Source organism: Myotis myotis, unplaced genomic scaffold (assembly GCF_014108235.1).
Source record: "Myotis myotis isolate mMyoMyo1 unplaced genomic scaffold, mMyoMyo1.p scaffold_m19_p_12, whole genome shotgun sequence".
In the NCBI taxonomy this organism is placed as follows: Eukaryota; Metazoa; Chordata; class Mammalia; order Chiroptera; family Vespertilionidae; genus Myotis; species Myotis myotis.
The window spans coordinates 58,856,796-58,876,297 of record NW_023416316.1 but is presented as its reverse complement, the minus strand read 5'-3'; the positions used below and the strand labels follow the sequence as shown (position 1 = coordinate 58,876,297).

The 19,502-nt window shown below is 43.4% G+C and overlaps 1 protein-coding gene across 5 annotated transcripts in view; it reads right to left on the bottom strand.

Moving 5' to 3' along the window:
* Positions 1-19,502, bottom strand: part of ADAMTSL1 (ADAMTS like 1) — a 900,799-nt gene that overhangs the window by 18,207 nt on the left and 863,090 nt on the right. For all 5 annotated transcript variants that reach the window (XM_036331231.1, XM_036331234.1, XM_036331232.1 and 2 more), the window contains 3 exons: positions 8,241-8,453; positions 6,519-6,699; positions 3,357-3,564 (listed from right to left, as the gene is read on the bottom strand). In XM_036331231.1, coding sequence (XP_036187124.1) covers positions 3,357-3,564; positions 6,519-6,699; positions 8,241-8,453 — 602 coding nt within the window. The remainder of the gene's footprint in view (positions 1-3,356; positions 3,565-6,518; positions 6,700-8,240; positions 8,454-19,502) is intronic.

Sequence of the window (19,502 nt, the reverse complement as noted above, 5' to 3'; positions counted from 1 at the left end):
GAAGTGGACTCTTCCAGGTAAGAGAAAGATGATATCCCCCAGGCGTCGGAGCAAGGGGGAGCTCATGCCTCTTTGATTATGAAGCACATACATTAGGTCGCTGGAAGGAAGTGGGGGTTGGTAGAGGTGCCAAAAAGGAGCGTCTGGTCGAATGTGTTGACTGGCCAGCATGAACATTGTCCCCTGACTCACCTGGGACACAAATGACTTATGTGTTACAAGTAAATTCTGTGGCCACATTTCCCCAAAGAACATCTGATCTTCATTAGAGATGGCACAGTGTATTAACCAGATAGGAAATTCCAAGTGATTGTTCTCCAGAGACACACCTCGGGGTGGGGGTGGGATGTGAGCGCAGCAATGTGTGGCTAGCCAGCTCCAACGAGTTTTGAGTTGCTAACTGGCCAAAAGCATCTAGGCGCGTTAGTTCATACAATAACAAAAAGAATGAAGAGCCTTGTGGTTGTTTTGGGTTGGCCAAGCTTAGTGGCATGGTTCAGACCACAGCCACTCAGAAACGAAGCCTGATCAATCACAAGGATCAGGCTACCAAGCAGCCCCGGCCCCCGACAAAGCACAGTAGTTGTTACCACACAGCTGATCATCAGCCCTGGAAGACAGCTCTTAGACACTCAGTCGGTCTCCAAATCAGTTGTGAACACTGTACACACATTCTACCAGGTTGAAGATGGAGGCTTAAGTGGACACTGAGCTCGCTCCCTCCTAAGAGCACATCGAATGTACAACTGTCCCTATAGCACTTCCTCCTAAGAGACAACCCTGAGCCAACCGAACAGCTTTTGCACAATAAGCAAGAGAGAGAGACTGTAGAGGAGTTTGGGGAACTGTGAGAGTTCTCTGGAGCTGAGGGAAAAACTCAAGACCGGAGGAACGGCTGAGCACCATTGTTTCCCCTGCGCATGGATAACAGGCGGGAGCTCTAGCCAGGTTCTCTGGCAGACATGCAGGGTGCCACAGTGTGTCCACAGCCTCTCTCCTGCAGCTGGATCCAGCAGGAACAGGAGGGCTCCGTAACATGCATACAAGAGGCCCCTCCACCCAGAGATTGATCCAGCAAGTACGGCAGGGTGATGCTGTACATGTACACAGGACTCCCCCTTCCAGACAGAGTGCAGAGCTAGAAAAATGCTGCAGTCCCCACGAGCGGGGCTACCCTGTGCAGAGATAGTGGGTGCTACTATATGCCATGTGGTACTGCCCCCCTGCAGAGAGTGTGGAGCGAGTAATACGCTATGGTACCCACATGCAGGGCTGCCCCATGTGGAGTGAGTGGGTTGCTGCTGGGAGAGAGAGCAGATAGCAGAGTGCAGGTGTGTGTGCACACAGGCTGCCCCACCCAGAGAATGAGTGCAGCTTGGAGGGCATTGAGAGGCAAGCACACAGAGCAACCCTGCCCAGACCCTGCTCCGACAACAGATGATTAGGACAACAGGGCACACCAGCACTAGGCAGCCCCTCCCAGATTAGAGGGACAAGGGAGCATCCACACACCAGGCTGCTCATAACCCACTCCTCAGTCCAGGAAACACAGTATGTACCACATGCACCTGCCCTGACTACACATGGCCCAACAAAACTGTTTGACACACAGAGTCCATCTTTTCAAGTCTGGGAGAGAGAGCTATTCCATCCAACCCATAGGGACAAATACAGAAGAACATGCCCCAAATGAAGGAACTAGAAAAAACTCCTGAGAAATTCCCTCGTGAAATGAAGTAATTTTCCTGGTAAAGAATTCAAAGAGCCCTGGCCAGGTGGCTCAGTTGATGGAGTGTCATCCTGTACACCAAAAGGTTGCGGGTTTGATTCCCAGTCAGGGCACATGCCCAGGTTGCATGTCCAGTCCTCGGGAGGGGTGCATACGGGAGGTAACCAATTGATGATCTTCTCTTACATCAATGTTTCACTCTCTCCCTTTCTCTCTAAAAATAAAAAAAATTGGGGAAGTGAACAGACATCCAGGTCCAGGAAGCACAGAGTGCCAGACAAAATGAACCCAAAGAGATCCATAATAACACATATTGTAATTAAAATGGCAAAAGTAAAGATAAAGATACCGTCTTAAAGGAAGCAAGAATGAAACGAGTCACAAGGGAAAACTCATAAGGCTATCAGCTGATTTCACAGGAACAATTTTACAGGCAAGAAGAGCATGGCAGGAAATATTCAAAGTGCTGAAAGTATAGTATTTTACCACCTAGAATTTGCTTACGCAAAAACAAAAGGAGTTCACGACCACTAAACCAGCCTTATAAGAAATGCTAAAGGATCTTCTTTATGCAGAAAGAAAAGGCCATAACCAGAAATAAGAAAATACAGGAAAGAAAAAAAAATCTTACTGGTAAAGGCAAATATATAATAACTACAGTAAATCAACCACTTAATAGCAGCGAAATTAACTATAAATACAATAAATAATCAGGGGATACACAAAACAAAAAGATTTAAACGTCAAAATAAAGAATGGAAGGGGTGTAAAAATGTAGTGCTTTTAGAATGCAATTGAACTTCAATGCCTATCAGTTTAAAATAGACTGCTGTAACTATAGATGAATATATATGAACCTTATGGTAACCATAAACCAAACCCATAAAAAACACACAAAAAACTAAGAGAAAGAAATCCAATCAAAACCCTAAAGAAAACCAACAAATCAAAGAAATCAAGAGCAGAATAAAGGCACAGAGAACAACAACAAAATGGCAATAAGCACACACCTATCAATATATTATATGTAAAGGGACTAGAGATGATCCAATCAAAAGACAGGGTGACAGAATGGATTAAAAAAATGACCCAATACACATGCTGCCTATAAGAGACTCATTTTAGATAGAAAGACACACATGGGAAAAGATATTTATGCATATAGAAATGAAAAGAAAGCTGGGGTAGCAATACTCATATCAGACAAAATAGTATTTAAAACAAAGAATATAAAAAGAAAGACATTACATAATTTTAAAGGGGTTAATCCAAGAAGAGGATGTAACAGCCGTAAATATCTCTGCAGCCCACATAAGGGCACCCAAGAATATCAAGCAAATATTAATGGACATAAAGGCAGAAATTCACAGTGATACAATAATAGTTGGGGACTTTACTACTCCACTTACTCCGATGGACAGATCATCTGGACAGAAAATGAATATGAAAATAACTGCTGTACGTGCCACATTAATAACCATTTAGAGAGCATTTCATCCCCAAACTTCAGAGGACACATTGTTCTCAGTGCACATGAAACATATTCCTGGAGAGATCACATATGAGGCACCTCCTACTGTTGCAGGGTCAGCACCCTTAGATTACCTGTCAAATACATTCCTCTCACCTGGCCCCAGCTGGAGAAGGCCCACTCCACACAGAGCTGTTGGTTACAGGCCTGGGTGTCCACCGGCCTCTTGGCAAGCTGTGTGCACATGTCATTGGACACGGGAGTGGAGATCCCAGAGGCTTTCAGCTTCTGGCAGGTCACCCGGCGGGTCTGGATGCCTCCCCCACAGCTCCGGGTGCAGGCGGACCAGGAGGTCACCATCCACCTGTGGAGAGGAGGAGGTGTCAGTCTCGGGGAGAGGAACGAGGCTGTATGCTCTCAGAAAAGAGCCGCATCCCCCACCCCCTCAGGCTCTCACCACACAGCTGCTCATTTGGGGGCCATGGCCCTTTTTACTGTATGTACTTGGAGTGATAGGCTGAAAACGGCCGCCCAAAAGAAACCTCCGGCAAATCCCTGGAACCTGTGAATGTTACTTTGTTTGGACAAAGGGGCTTTGCAGATATAATGAGGGATTTGGGGATTATCCTATGTTATCTGGTTAGGCCTTAAACGTCATCACAAGTATCCTTGTAAGAGGAAGACAGAGGGAGATGCCACACAGAAGAGACGACAGTGTGATCACAGAGGCAGAAGAGGGAGTGATGTGGTCACAAGCCAAGGGATGCTCAGAGGCATCAGAAGCTGCAAGGGCCAAGGAACAGACGCTCCCCTAGGGCCTTTGGCGGGGGCACAACCCTGCTGACACCTTGATTGTGGACTTCCGGGCTTCAAAACCGTGAGAGAATAAATTTCTGTTGTTCTAAGCTACCATGTTTGTGGTCATTTGTTACAGCAATCACAGGAAACAAATACCATTTGGAAATGGACTAGAAAGGTGTATCCTGAAAGCATATGTTGAAGATCAGTTGCTTCAGCTTGACATTGGCCCCAAAGCCATGAGCCTGCAGAAAGTCTTGAGCTAGTTACACGGCTCTGCAGTTCTCGTACTTCTCACTGGCACCCGGTGTGCGGCAGAGGAGAGACAACTCCCAGGGAAGTCCCATCCAAACCTGTGCTTTCCAACCATTCCACTCACCTCCTGACCCACGAGCAACCTGGGTCCCACTGAAGCCCACATTGTTTCTGCTGGTACCCACTGTATTTGCTGCCTCGCCTTAACCCATGTCTCTGATGTTGTTCAGTCCCTCAGCAACATGCAGGCTCCTTCCAGCTCTCTGGAGCTACGCCCCCCCTCTCTGAGTCACGGTCCGTAGGTCTTGCACCTCTTAGAGAGCTGAAAGGAGTTGTCCTCAGAATACTTGGTTCCAACTATAGTTCGGATCCTTGGAAGTGAGACTGGCCAACACTGAATCATGGCTTTTTTCACAGAGCCCAGATGGCAGCTGGCAAACCCTGAGATCCCCGGTCCATGTACGAACATGCAGGGCTCTCTTTGCATGTTTACGCCCTAGGATAATTCTCAGAGAGGAAGAGGGAAGGGGGATGGGTTGGGGAAAATAGTGAGAAAAGACGGTGCTTTCCAGCCATTTCACTCAAACTGGGGGGTGGGAGGGAGCATTCTTTGGTTTTATTGCCTGAGAAAAAGTTTATCTAAATGAAATGGTCCTGTGTGGGCCCAAACAGGACTGCTCACAGCTACTCAAAAGAGAGGACCAGGGTGCCTCCCCCCCCGCCCCCCCGCCCCCGCCCTTTTTTTTTTTTTGCGTCTGGAAGGAAGGCTGAAGTGCCCGAGGCGGGACAGCCACTCCAAGGTGAACCTGTGGCCACTTCCTAGTGCGGTGGTGCCACGTCTGGCTCTCAGGAGAGGCCAGGAGTAGGGACAGGAGGCCAATTCCTCCAGCGCCTGGATCTGCGATTTATTTAGTTTGGTGGAACTTGCCTGCTCCGTTTGCCCTGGAGAGAGAGGACTGCGTGCAGAATTCCAGCCCACAGAAGCAGAGCCACTTAGGAAGCAGGCGCGAGGCGTGTGAAAGCTCCTGGGGGCCTGAAACCCTACCAGACACGGCCGTTATTTCATCTGCAGAAGTAAATGAGGCTGATTGACTCTGACTATCACCCCGGCAAATCAGAAAGCCCCTGGCATGTCCGAGACCGCGTCTTCATTTCACACAGCTTGGCAAGGGCAGTCTTCCAGGCTCTCGTATCCCTGGTGAATGTCAGGCCTGCATTTCAATCAACTTTTATTTCCAAATATACATTTCAGCAATTTTTCAGGAGCCGGGGCGAGGGGTTTGAGAGAGGAGAGGTACGGGCTATGTTACAGTTCAGGAAGGGTATAAAAGGACATTAATCATTCCCGTGGAAACCTTCCCGTCAGCAAGTCAAACTGCTGATATTAATGAGCGTGTTTCATATTTCATTGAGTCTCTCCTGGTTTCAGCTGCTCCTCATGACTCAGCTGGCAAAACACGAGGCGGTTGCCTAAGTGGTGTACGCAAGTCCTACAGCTAGGCAGTGGAGGGGCATTGCAGGGACCAGCCAAGTCCCCCCAGGCTCAGGGCACCATGCTGGTGCCAACTCGAAGCCCATCCATTATCCCTTCAGCTACTGACTGAGGACTGCGGTGGGCATGCTCAGTGGGACTCACAGCTTCTCAAAGCTCGAGGAAGCTGTGAGAGGCAGAGACTGTGGGTGTCAGTCTGGGCTCTGTGAGGGTCCCAGATGCAGAGAATGTTTAGCCAACATTGAGGCACTAAGGAAATGAAGACGTAGTTCAATGTTAGCAGGATGCCACCGTTTGTGGAAAAGAAGGGGATCAGATTCTTCGACTAAGCTGAAGTACTGATTAGCATGGGTATTTAAAGTTCAAAGGAAGGGGAAGGAAGGGAAAGGATAGAGGTCGAGGCAGTAATCCCCATCCCTGAGCACTGCAGCTGCAAACACATTTCTTCTCCTACAAACAGAGCCAGTTTCTCACTGCAGGATGCGAGCTATCTCTTGCCAGCGCCTGGGATGTACCTGCTCCCTGAACAGAGCCTTTCAGGCCCGGGGATGCCCGGGGAAGCCCTGAGAGGTGAGGGGTCGTTTCTGCAGAGTGCCGAGTCTGGACAAAGCTGTGCTTGTAGGAAAGAGCAGCTCCTTGGAGGGCACGTTCCCCTCTGCACTGAAGTCCCCCCTTGCGTACTGCTAGACAAGGAAGGGCTGGCCACCAACTTGGCTAAAAGCCGGGTCCTTACTGGGGGGCGGGAGGCCTGAGCCAGCCTGTGCCTCACTCACCGGGAAGGGCAGTCTCTCCGGTTGCAGGGGACGGGATGCACGGCAGGGCGGACCTTTCCTGCGCAGTGAGCGGGGTTGACCTCTGTGCTGTTCAGGAGACACCGCAGGCGGGGCTGCTGAACGCCCCTGTTACCACAGGAGGCGGAGCAGGTTGCCAGTCTGTCCACAGACCACCAGTAATCTGTCACAGAAGGTGAAAAGCAGAGAGCATTACTGCCCATGCTCTATATTTGTTCTGAGAGGGCCCTGGGGGAGGAGGGGGATGGTTGTCATGAATGAGCCTGGCCCCTCAGTTTATCCAGGCAAGTTATGAGGTCTCCAGAGCCCTCAGTTGGCTCACCCAGAAAATGAGCACAATAGCTCTTACATCAAGTTATTATGAGACCTGGATAGAACGAAGGTCAAGAGCCTCGCCCAGGGCCTGGCACAGAGAGAGTATTAATCAGCGGCTGTAGCTCTTATTCTTTTTAAACTTACTTCTTAAAAGCACTCTTTTTTTCCAACTGGCTCACCAGAAAGTGACCATGTTTTTCAACAAGAGAGAGAAAAATATCAGAGATACTTTACAATCGTATTTAAAAGTGCAGATTCAAGTTCGACATTGTAGCTGCTACGAAAAACCAGCCTATCCAGAGAGCCCTCGATTACGTGAGTCACTGACGTAACCAGTCAGTGAGAAAGGCAATTTCTCTGCATTTTCTGTGTGGGGGGCCTGGGACTCACTGGCAGGGAAGCTGTTAAAATAACTGTGGGCTGGTAAACTGTGAGTGCTTCTTTGCAAAGTTGCGTGTTACAAATCTTGCAGATAGGCTCCGGTTTCCACTAGAGAATGGCTGGCTGGCAAGACAATGGAATACTCACTTTCTTGTCTGGAAAGCCAAATGGTGGGGGAGGATGTGTTCAGAGGTCTCCCTTTTTATGGGCTATATTGACATACAAGTCTGTCGCCTCCCACAGAATCCTCCATTCAGAATACACAGTGGAATTTGGCTTTCCCTGAAAGTGTCACACACCGACCACAGGTACAACCGGCCTATGGAAAACTCAAGAGCCTCCTTTATTTTCTATGACAAGGCCAGTGATGGCTCCCCTCTCACTGTACTGGGCTCATCCATACTTTCTTGGTGCAGCAAACACCAGGACCTGCCCAAGGGCTTTCTGAGCCGCCAGTGTTCCTGAAAGTTGAACGCACCAGCCACGCAGGCTTCTCAGTCTGGTCTTTGGCTGGCTCCCGGGAGAGGAGCCTGGAGAGCACTCTGTGCGACACAGCCGAAGGCTCCAGGGTGATGGGCAGGTACCGGCACCGGCCCTGGCTCTCCAGGGCGGGAGGCAATAACCAAGTGGTTCAAAATCTGTCTTATTTTGGAACCAAACCAACAGACAAAATTTGCATTTTTCGCAACAGGCTACTTTACACTCAACTGCGTGTTTTCTTTACAAATTCACCCAGCGTAAAGGACATGCATTTGACTTTGCTACAAGATGGTGTTTCCTTGGTCCCACCTAAGAAAGCAGCACCGACTCTTCTAGATTCTGCTGCTGTGGGGCCTGGTGGCTCTGCTGAGGGGCCTCATGGGATGGAAACATGGTCCAGTGTCAGTTTTCACATTCTAGGGACCATTGGAGACCAGAAGTCATTTCGTCCACGACAGAACTAGATTCTCAGGGGGACTCACTTGTTCAAGAAATAAGCCCAGCACCCAAAGTCCCACGGGTTCTTACCTTGGATGATAAGAGAGGCCTTCTGCACGAGCACGCCGGCCTCGTTCTGGGCGAGGCAGCTGAATTCCCCCTGAGACTCGCTGCTTAGATTGGCAACCTGGAGAATCTGTCCAGCTGCCAAGATGTGATGTGTCAATCCTGTGACAGTGGCAACTGACTGGCCACCATGGAACCAGGTGATGTTGGGGGTAGGGTGGCCTTGGATGGGGCAGCCTAGAGAGGAGAGGAGAGGAGAGGTAAGCTACCGGTAAAGCCAAAAGGGGCACATTCCTGATGAGTTGTTTTAGTGTGTTTGTGGCTCTAGGGGCCCTGGGTACGACATGGTCCTCCCGGGGCATTTTTCTTCTGCTTGCCATTCCCAAGCAAACAGGAGATGTTTTTGTACTCTGGGTTCTGGGAACATGACTATTATTCGTTCAATTAAGTAAAAATTCTTGAAGGACACAAAGTGCCTATTTCTACCTATGTCCCTGTACTGACTTAAAAAAATGAAGCAATTACTATTTACTCATTGAACACTTTTTGGAGTTAATTAGTTCCTACACCAATTTTATAATGAAAGAAATCATTTCTTCAAATGCAGTGAGTTCGAAAAGGTACACACTATATAGTAATAGTTAAGAATCAAACTTTAGTTGGTAAAAGTCTAATATCTGCCTCCATGTTACTCTTTATGTGATTTTTCAAGCCAAAATTTTTCAACAGAGACTAGGAAAACAATTTTAAATACTAATCTCATTTCTCTATAAGTCAAGAACCTTGGCATTCAGATAATTCTTACCAAGCCTGCACTGGACATGTACAACATCACACTTATTTACACAGTCATTGAACATATTTTGATACATTAAAATTCCAAAATATTAAACGGAGATACCGTATCAACTAAAGGCTTTGTAGCATAGAATTGGTAAAATAAACAGCGGTTGTGAGAGAAAACTCATTTCCTCTTATTTCAGAGTTCTTGCTGAATTTGCTGTTGCGCTCCCAGCAACTTAGCTTCCACTGAAAATTTACTTGGAAATTTAAAACACATGATAAGTCATTAAAAATTAAAATATTAGAGGATTTCCTTCAGTTAAAAAAAATCTATTGGTAACTACTATTCTGGGGACAGTTAAGATTATCTTTCCTCTTGCAAGAAAATAGCCAATGACAGAGTATTAAAAAAAAGCACACTAATAAAACTGAAATATAAAGCAGAAAATGATGAGATCTATGACATACATAGATGGCCATCTGCATGGATGTGTGTGCCTATGGGTCTGTAAAGAAAAGGGATTTTCTAGTGTTGACTTGTTTTCTATTCTTGGGCAGCACTGTTAGATTTGTTATAGGAGGCAGGTTTAACAGAGGAAAGGCCCTTAGATATCATTTAGCCCACTTCCAGAGGAGGAAACCAGGGCTCAGAGATGTTAAGAGACCTTCCCAAGGTCAACGAACAGGCCTTCTGATCCCTTGCCGTGTGTACTTGTTCAGCTGGGCACCAGCATTACCTAGGCACCTTGTTACCTACATCCTTTGCTCACTCCTTTCAGCACCTTGCCCTTTCTTTTTGCTTTTACATTTTTATTGTAATTGTGTAGGTTGAAGGGGTTGGAACAGACTACTCTGAAGAAGGGCCCTGGAAAAGTAATGCTAAAATCTGCATAGGAAGCTCAGTATAGGATACAGTGTTACAGGAGCCAATTCTTTACTCTTCCCTGTATTGACTCACTCTGCCATGTAACTGTGCAGTGCCCTCCCATGATGGGTGTGCTGTACTTCCCCACCTCCTTCCTGACCTTGGCCATGTGACTACTTTGGCCAATAAAGTGAGTTAGGTGTTACACTAACAATAAACAATCTGAAAAGGAAATTAAGAAAAACAATTCTCCTTACAGTAGCATCAAAAAGAATAAAATACTTAAGAATAAGCTTAACTAAGGAGTTGAAAGACTTGTACATTGAAAATTACAAAACACTGCTAAAAGAAATGAAAACATGAATAAATGGGAGGAATATATCATGTTCATGGATTGGAAGATTTAATATTGTTACAATGTCAATAGTCCTCAAAGTGAACTACAGATTCAATTCAATGGCTATCAAAATCCTGATGATGTTCTTTTGCCAAAATAGAGAAATCTATCTAATAATTCAGATGGAATCTTTAGAGATCCCAAAGAGTCAAAGCAATTTTTAACCAGAAGAACAAAGTTGAAGGTCTCACACTTACTGATTTCAAAACTTCTAAAACCACAGTAATTGAAAGAGTACGGTACTGGCATAAAGACAGACAAATAGACCAATGGGATAGATAGAAACCCCAGAAATAAACTCTTGCAGATATGGTCAAATGACTCTCAAAATGGGGGCCAAGAGCATTCAATAGGGAAAGGACAGTCTTTCCAATAAATGGTGTGAGGAAAACTGGACATCCACATGCAAAAAATGTTGAATACTTACCTGACTCCACATATAAAAATTAACTCAAAATGGGTCAAAAACCTAAACCTAAGAGTTAAAAGTAAAAAAAAAATCTTAGGGGAAAAGCTCCATGATAATAGCTTTGGTGAAGATTCCTTGGAAATGATGCTGAAAGCACAGATGGCAAAAGAAAAATTAGATAAACTGGAGATCATCAGAATTGAAAGCTATTGTGCAAAGGGCACTTATCAACAGATTGAAGAGGCAACTCACAAAATGGGAGAAGATGTTTGTAAATCATAGATCTGATAAGGCAGTAATAGCCAGAATATATAAATAATTCCTACAAAAATAACAATCACAAACAACCACATTTAAAAACAGGCAAAGAATTGAATAGTCATTTCTCTGAAGATATACAAATGGCCAATAAGCACACGAAAAGATACCTGCTCAACATCACTAATTATTACAGACATTACGATGGTTATTATGAAAAAAATCCAACAACAGAAAATAAAAAGTGGTGTTAAAGATATGGAGAAATTAGAACTCTTGTACACGGCGGGTTGGGAATGTAAAAAGGTGCAGTCGCTGTGGAAAACAATATGACAGTTCCTCCAAAAGTTCCACATATAATTCAGCAGTTCCACTTTTGGATATGTACCCAAAAGAACTGAAAGTAGGGACCTGAACAGGTATTTTTACACCAACGTTCATAGCAGCATTATTCATAATAGCTAATGGAGGACAACAACCCAAATGTCCATCAATGGGTGGACAAACAAAATTCACATACCTCTGATAACATGGGTGAACCCCGAAAACATTAAGTGAAAGAAGCCAGACGCAAAAGGATAGACATTGTATAATTCCACTTACATGAGATACATAGTGTAGTCATGTTCAAAGAATAGTGATTGCCAGGGGCTGGGGGAAGGGGAAACGGGAATTATTATTTAATGGGTACAGAGTTTCAGTTTGGGATGATGAAAAGTGGTGGAGATGCAGAGCATGATGACTGCACAATAATATGTCATTAATGCTACTCAACAGTACACTTAAATATGGTTAAAACAGTAAACTTTATTTTGTGTGTATCTGACCACAATAAAAGAAATGAGGCAGGTGTGCTGGTGTACCAGCTCCAAACACTAGACCTCAAGAGACCTTGCGAGTCCTTGCTTGTGCTCCCGTGCTGTGGCCATTGCCAGGAGAAGAACAAGCCTGGACTGGCCTGACGATCCCAAGAGAAGGAGGAGGGAAACATGGAGGACAGCCAAGTCACCCTAGACAAACCCAGTTTAGATAAGCTGAGCTAAATAAGATCAGTAAGAATAAATGATTGTTATTTGAGGCCACTGAATCTTGTTTTTCTTTCTTTTTTTTAAAATGCAGTTTCTTTTTCTTCTTTTTAAAAAATGCTTCTCCTTCATGGCAATAGTTAACTGATGCACTTAGGGAGAAAATAATCCTTCCAGTTCTTCTCCTTGATCCACGTGTTACATGGTAACTAGTTTATTAATATTAGTAATAGGAAGAAAGCAAAGGGGAGGCCAGACATTGTAAGCATAGTTATCTGGGCATCTTTACCAGGAAGCTGTAATTTTATACTCCCCAGGGAACCAGAGGTCCATTCCCTGCAAATAACTGGGGCCAGGGGTCCAACAAAGGGGAAGATGGGCGCATGAGCAGTGAAGTTGGGGTGAAGTAGGGAAGATGCCTGTCAGTCTAGCCTGGGAACTATGAATTGGCTAGAGGGGTGGAGCAACTGCAAGCGTGCAATATCCTGAAGGACTCATTGGTTAAGCTTCTAGTTAAAATCTTCAAAGAAACTTTCCCTCTCTTGTTCCTTTTGTTTCATTCCTGCTTCCTTGCACTCACTTGTTCTGGCCTGTGTGGTTCAGTGGTTGAGAGATGACCTAGGAACCAGGAGGTCATGGTTCGATTCCTGGTCAGGGTATATACCCGGGATCTGGGCTCGATCCCGAGTAGGTGGCATGCAGGAGGCAGCTGATCAATGAGTATCTCATCATTGATGTTTCTATCCCTCTCTCCCTCTCCCTTCCTCTCTCTGAAATCAATTAAAAATATAAGTCATGCTTTAAAAAAGAAATTCCTCCATTAGTGACCACTAAATTAGATGATCTTTAAGGTGCTTTTAGATTCCAAGATTCCTCAATATCATCTCAAACTCATCTTCTCCCACACCCATGTAACCAAAGGCAAAATAGATCTATATTCGATGTATACTTAGATCAATATATAGTGAAACTGAACTATGTAAATGAAGGGCTCATGGAAGAGATATTATGTATGGAGGTTATTTAGAATTAAAATAAGCAGAGACGAGGGATACAGAGTAGGAAGGGGAGGGCAGTCTAGAAGTGGTGTGAGCAAAGATGCAAAAATGAGAAAACAGGTGTTGTGGCTGGGAGAAAATACCAGTTGACTAAAACATGGGGAACACAGATGAAGCTGGCATTGTGGGAGTTGCAATGGGAAGAATGTTGAAGGCCAGAATCTGGTCTTTTGGGAGCAACTGAAGAAGGGGCGTGATGTAATCTAAATGGGCTTTAGGTGGATCAGTAAGGTGATTATTTGCAAGATGCACTGGGCTGAGAGAAAGGAGATTTTAGGATTTCAGTTCAGATGTGGCAAGAAGTGAGACATATTTGTCAAGGTTTCTCTGACAGGATGTGAGCAGGAGAGTGGTGGAGATAAAGAGGAGAAGCTAAAGATACTGCAACACTAGAGGGACTACTAATAGAATTAGGTAAGTCAGGAAAGATGGGTAAGTTTAGTTTAAAGAATATTGATTTTAAAGGTTGTTATGAAAATCCAGAATGGAAAATCCATTGAGGTCATAAAGATAAAAGTGTAAGTCAGAGGTAAGAGCTGAAGACACAGATTTTGGAACCCAGTCTCATATATGTGTGTAGAAGAAACCTTCAGCGAGGAGAGATCAGGCCTCAGGACAAATCAATGGGAGAATTCTGGCATTCAGTGATTAAACAAGGAAGAGGAGGTAGTAGAGGAGACTTACTAGTAGAAGAAGTGATCTGAGAAATGGGAGGAAAATTGAGACTATATAATATGGAAATACATAAAGGAAATTGACTAAGAAACACATTGTTAATAAATAAGAAATTAATAACTTGTGAAATGAAAGAGTAATTTCATTAGTTTATGAAAATAACTAACTGAACAATCCCCCCTTTCAGATAAGATAAATGGTAAAATTCACTACAACTCATGTTTGAATGGTCAGTAATTCCAAGTTAGTGGAATTGGAAATAAAAGTGTTTGTATAATCAAAATACCCCATTTAATGCTCTGCACACCCATTTCTTTATTTAAGAGATAATTTATCTCTGGCTCTTGAATCTTTAGAAGTGGGCCAACAACTGAGTTATTAAAAAGATGAATTAAAAGTGAGGGTGAATGAAAATTCTTCAAATGTTGCAAAACAGGAACAGAGTAGATCTTGGTCAGAAAATTCTTAAAACAATTTGGGGATTCTAGCATCCAGGAATGGTGAATAACTTAGTTGGAGTTATCTTCCTGCAGGTAACAATCATAAAATATAAACAAATGAAAAAATTACATGAGACAAAAACTCTTTGAGAGTACTGAGGTGTGACAAAAACCAATAGCAGAAACAGGAGGGAGAGCTTAGAAAAACCCAGGTACAACAGGTGTGATTTTCTAGCTTGTGGTTTTCTGCCTGAGAAAACTGCTTACTCTCCACATGGCTCAGGGAACTGGGAAACTTACAGCTTTACTGATTTGAGATGTCAGAGGATAGAGTCTGGGGGCTTTTTATAACAGCTGTAAAGTTAAGGGGAAAACCCTGGAAGAGTCACAGGGGTGATAAAGTTCAAAATATGCACAAACCTTGCACAAATTCTTAATGGGCAGACCCGAGGGGACTCAGAAAAAGATCAGCAACTAAGCTGAATTAACAGAGTACAAAGTTTAGTCTGTGTCCATTGAAGGGAAAACAAAGAGTTGGAATTTTAGTTTAGTGAAGTTAACTACCTGTTGGAACAAAAACAAACACTCTTCAGAGAAGAAGAACAGAATCCAGAGTCTCTACAATATATCATCTATAATATCCAGAATATAATAAAAACCCACTGGACAAGACAAAATGTAACCTATGCTGAAGAGAAACAGCAGTCAGTAGAAACCAATCCTGAGATGATGCAAATGTTATAATGGGCAGACAGTGACTTTAAAGCAGCAATTATAAGTATATAGGAAAATATACTCATAATAAATTAACAGATGGAGTATCTCAGTAGTGAAGTTGAAACTATATAGACAAATTCTAGAGCTGAAATGTACAAAAATAAAAAAATCATTAGAGGTGCTTACTATAAAATTAGAGATGGCAGGAGAAAGTGTCAGTGAACTTGAAGATAGTTAAGTAGACATTACCCAATGTGAAGAACAGCAGGAAAAGATTGAAGAAAAATAAACAGAGTCTATGGATCTGTACAAAAATATTAAAATGTATAATATATGTACAATTAAAGTCCAAAAAGGAAAGAAGAAAATGAGACAGAAAAATATTGGGAAGAAATAAAACTACCAAACCTCTCAAATTTTTGGAAAACTAAAGTTCCAAGAAGGTTGACAAACCACCTAGGAACATTACAGCCAAACTGTTGAAATTAAAGGAAAAAACTTGAAAGTCATGATGGAGCAATAAGGACTGGGTTTCCTCTCCTGCCTTAAATAACTAGAAAACTGGACAAAAATGTATGAAATGACTGTTTTTAGACATTAGGCACAGACAGTAGAGGACTGTGATGTCTGAAATAAGAGAAACATTAGGTGAGCCCTATGAATTCCCTGGCTTCCTGCCTGGAGTCACATTCTAGACTGCAAAGCATGGAGGGTATATTAGCTTCCTAAGGTTGTTAATAACAAAGTACCACAGACTGGGCAGCTCAAACAGTAATTTATTGTCTCAGTTCTAGAGACTAGAAGTCTGAGATCAAGGTGTTGACAGAGTTACTCCCTTCTGAGGGCTGTAAAGATAATCTGTTCTATCCCTCTTTCCTATCTTCTGGTGGTTTGATGAAAATATTTGGTGTTCCTTGGCTTATAGATGCATCACTTTGATCTCTGCTTTCATGCCCACATGGAGTTTTCCCTTAAGTGAGTGTCTGTCTCTATGTTCACATTTCCTCTTTTTGTAAGAACACCAATCATATTAAGGCCCACCCTTATGACTTCATCTTAACTTGATCATCTGCAAAGACTCTATTTCCAAATTAGATGACATACAAGGTACGGAGGGTTAGGGATGTTAACATTTTTTTAGAGGACACAATTCAACCACAAAGCAGAAGACTATCTCACGCAGAACATAGCAGTCTGGATGAATTGATGAGACAGAACTGAGTTCATAGAGGCTGAGGCAACTGGAAGCAGTTAAGAAGAATTCTGGAGATATGGGTGAAAGAGAAAACATAGAAAGAGAGCTCCAGAAATTTGCATAAATTCTTCTTCAGTCTTTGCCCAATTGAAGATGTACATGCATAAGACAAATTTGGTAAGACTGAGAAAAGACCAATCAGGGACCCGTATTTTAATATTTATCAAAGCTCTAAGAGGGCTGGAAGACCTTCATGTTCTCAACAGCCAGAGTGGCACATCCTTACTGATCATATGGAGCATTCAGCAGGGACTCCCGAGGGCCCTAAAGGTTACCCTAGACTTGCCCTAATCAAGCTTAAAACAAGCCTTAAAAGATTGATTAGACTTAGAATAGCTTAACTGCTTAACAAGAAAATCCAACAATCTCTAAAAAAGATGAAATCCAGACACTTGATGATATAAAATTCATACCATCCAGCATTCAATAAAAAAATTACTTATTAAGTCAAGCAGCAGGAAAATGTGACCCACATCAAGAAAATTACTTATTAAGTCAAGCAGCAGGAAAATGTGACCCACATCAAGACAAAAACAAGTCAATGGAAACAGATCAAGAATCAACAGGGATGGCCCTAGCCAGTTTTCTCAGTGGTTAGAGTGTTAGCAGACCGAAGGGTAGCAGGTTCGATTCCAGTCAAGGGCTCAATTCTGGTCAAGGGCACATAATTTGGTTGTAGGCTCCATCCCTGGCCTGGTAGAGGTGCATGTGGGAGGCAACCAATCAATACCCTTAGGTGAGGATTAACAAAAAATAAAAATAAAAAAAAGAATTGACAGGGATGATGGAATCCTATCATACCTAATAAAAGGGCAATATGCAAATTGACCCTAACAGCAGAACGACCGCTTGGCCAGTCACTATGAGGCGCACTGACCATCTCTTGGTCCCTTTCCCCAGCCGCCAGTGTCCGATTGCCCAATGGCGAACGAGGAACTGGGGGGTAGGTGGTGGCAGGGGGCAGGGCTGGCTGCCGGCAGCCAGGAAAGATGGCCCTGATGCAGGCCAGGCCTAGGGACTGTACCCACGCATGAATTTCATGCACAGAGCCACTAGTTATTAGATAAGGGTATGAAAACAAGCTATTTAAAACATGGTAAGTATTTAAAGGAAAACATCGAAGTTATACAAAGAACTGAATAAACTTCTAGAAATAAAATATTTTATGAAATAAAAAACCACTGGATAGACTTGCTAGAAGAATAAATTCTATAGAAAAATGATTTTTGAAACTGAAGATATAATAATGGAAATTATCCAGTGAAAGAGAGAAAAAAGACTGAAAAAAATTCAAGTGATCAAACATATGTTAGACAAGGATATAGTTACACAGGTACATCTGTCAAAAGTCTATGGTTAAGAGTTGTACATATTAATGTCTGCAAATTTTACCTAAAACAATAATTAGTAGGGAGGGGGTGGAGAGTATGTGGAAGTACTAAAAAAAGATAAATGCAGAATATTGATTACTGAAGCTGGGTGATTACTATATGGGGGTCATCATGCTATTCTGTCTACTTCACACATATGTGAAGTTATTCATAATGAAAAGGAAGAAACATGTTTGCACCATCTAGTCATTTATTGTCAGGAATGACTCAGTGTCCAAAGAATTGCTTTTCACATATTCTGCTTATTCAGCTCTATGCTTTTTAAAAAATAAAGTTTTAAAAACAACAAAAAAATATTGTTGTTCCAGCCTGTTATTTGCAGATGTTTCCCCAAATATTTTATAACCTGCCAAACTTAAAAATTCCTGCTGGCCTTCATTCAGCTCTGTTGAAGTCGGAGATCACTTTCACTTGTACATCTGTCACCCTTGATTCTGACAACTTTTGTTTGGTTGTCCTGTATGGCAGAGACTGCTAGTCATCCCCTCATGTCGATCCTCTCCTTCTTACAGTAAAAGAGCCCCTGAATTTTAGTTAGGTGTGTAGCTGCCTGGAATAGAGACATTTCCCATACGCCCTTGCAATAAGGTGTGGGCCTCGTGATTACATTCAGTGAAATGAGGGAAAGTGATGTGTATGCCTCCCCGGACATGTCTTTAAAAGAAAAGAACTTGTACCTCTCGCCCCTTCCTCCAGCCTGCTATTGCAAATGTGTGTGTGGAGCAAACCATCCCGGCCTAGCTGGGTAAGGGCAATATTCCAGGATGTCAGAGCAACAGGAGTTTAACCATTTTTTGCCTGGGTCCCTAGGTAGCGGTAGGTTGCCAGACCATGGCTGGACCCTTTTCCTGCCTGTTGACTGCTATTCAGGTGTTTATTAGAGGCTGCTGAATGTAAAGCCTAACTATGACAGTCCTAAATATTTCCTTACTGAGGCAGTGTCCATCTGCTAAATAGGTTATTGTATTTTCCTTCACATGTGGACAGTGACTCCAGAGGAAATGTTTAGGAAAGTCTATTTTCCACAATTAAATAAAAGCAAAGACCCAAACAAACTAATTATAATTAAGTAAAGGAACAAATTGCCTTTTCTATCACTAATATGTCTTTCAATGCTTTTCACTGGATACATAGCTTCTTCTCCTTAAAAATGTACTTTGTCCTCAGAAGCATACCCTCTTCGGCACATGCAGTGCGAGACCCCTGCTTTCTGTCCATGTTTATGTACATGTCTCTGTGTGTATACAGTGGTCTCTGAGGTTTGCCAACAGTAATAGTCAAAATAAGGACTCTCGCATGAATTCCCACCGTGTATGTTCCCAGTGAATAATTATCCGCGTTTCACTGCTAATGAGAAAACCTGGCTTGTAACAGGGGTTCCTTTCTGTCATGGATGTTTCTCATTTATTAAAGTAAAAGAAATATCAATCACTTCTCCAAGGTGAGCAATCGCCGTGAGTGCCAGGTTCAAGGACACCAAAAGCCATGTGCTAACGTATTCCACACATCAAGAGGAGCCAAACAGTGACCCCCTCCCCCGCCCCGTTGCTTCAGTGAGGAAGTTAAGTGTTTCAGGCAGGGCTCGAATCTCCTTTTCTGATTCCCTCCCAGCCACATGACGTTGCCCATGTCCACCCTCCCAACCTCCACGCCCACCCCAGGAAACAGTCAGCCAGCAGGGACTGACTTCTGTCTCCCCTCAGCCTCAGTTATTACAGGTCTTGAGTTGGTTCGGTGGCTGAGGAGGGAGCGGAGCTTCGTTAATGAGAGTTCTGGCAGCAGAAAGCCTCTCTCTATCAACTCTCCCTAACCAGTGAAAGAAAATATTGCCCTTAGGCCTCCATTCTTGGGTCCACTGTGGCTCTACATTGAGCCAAAGCCAGGTATGATTCACATATGTGTGAGGGTTTTCCTGCTAGTTTCACCTACTTTGAAAAAGTCACATTAGCTGGAGAGTGGTAAAAGCTTAGAATGGAGATGTGTACAATAAGAAAAATAAATTATATGTGAAAT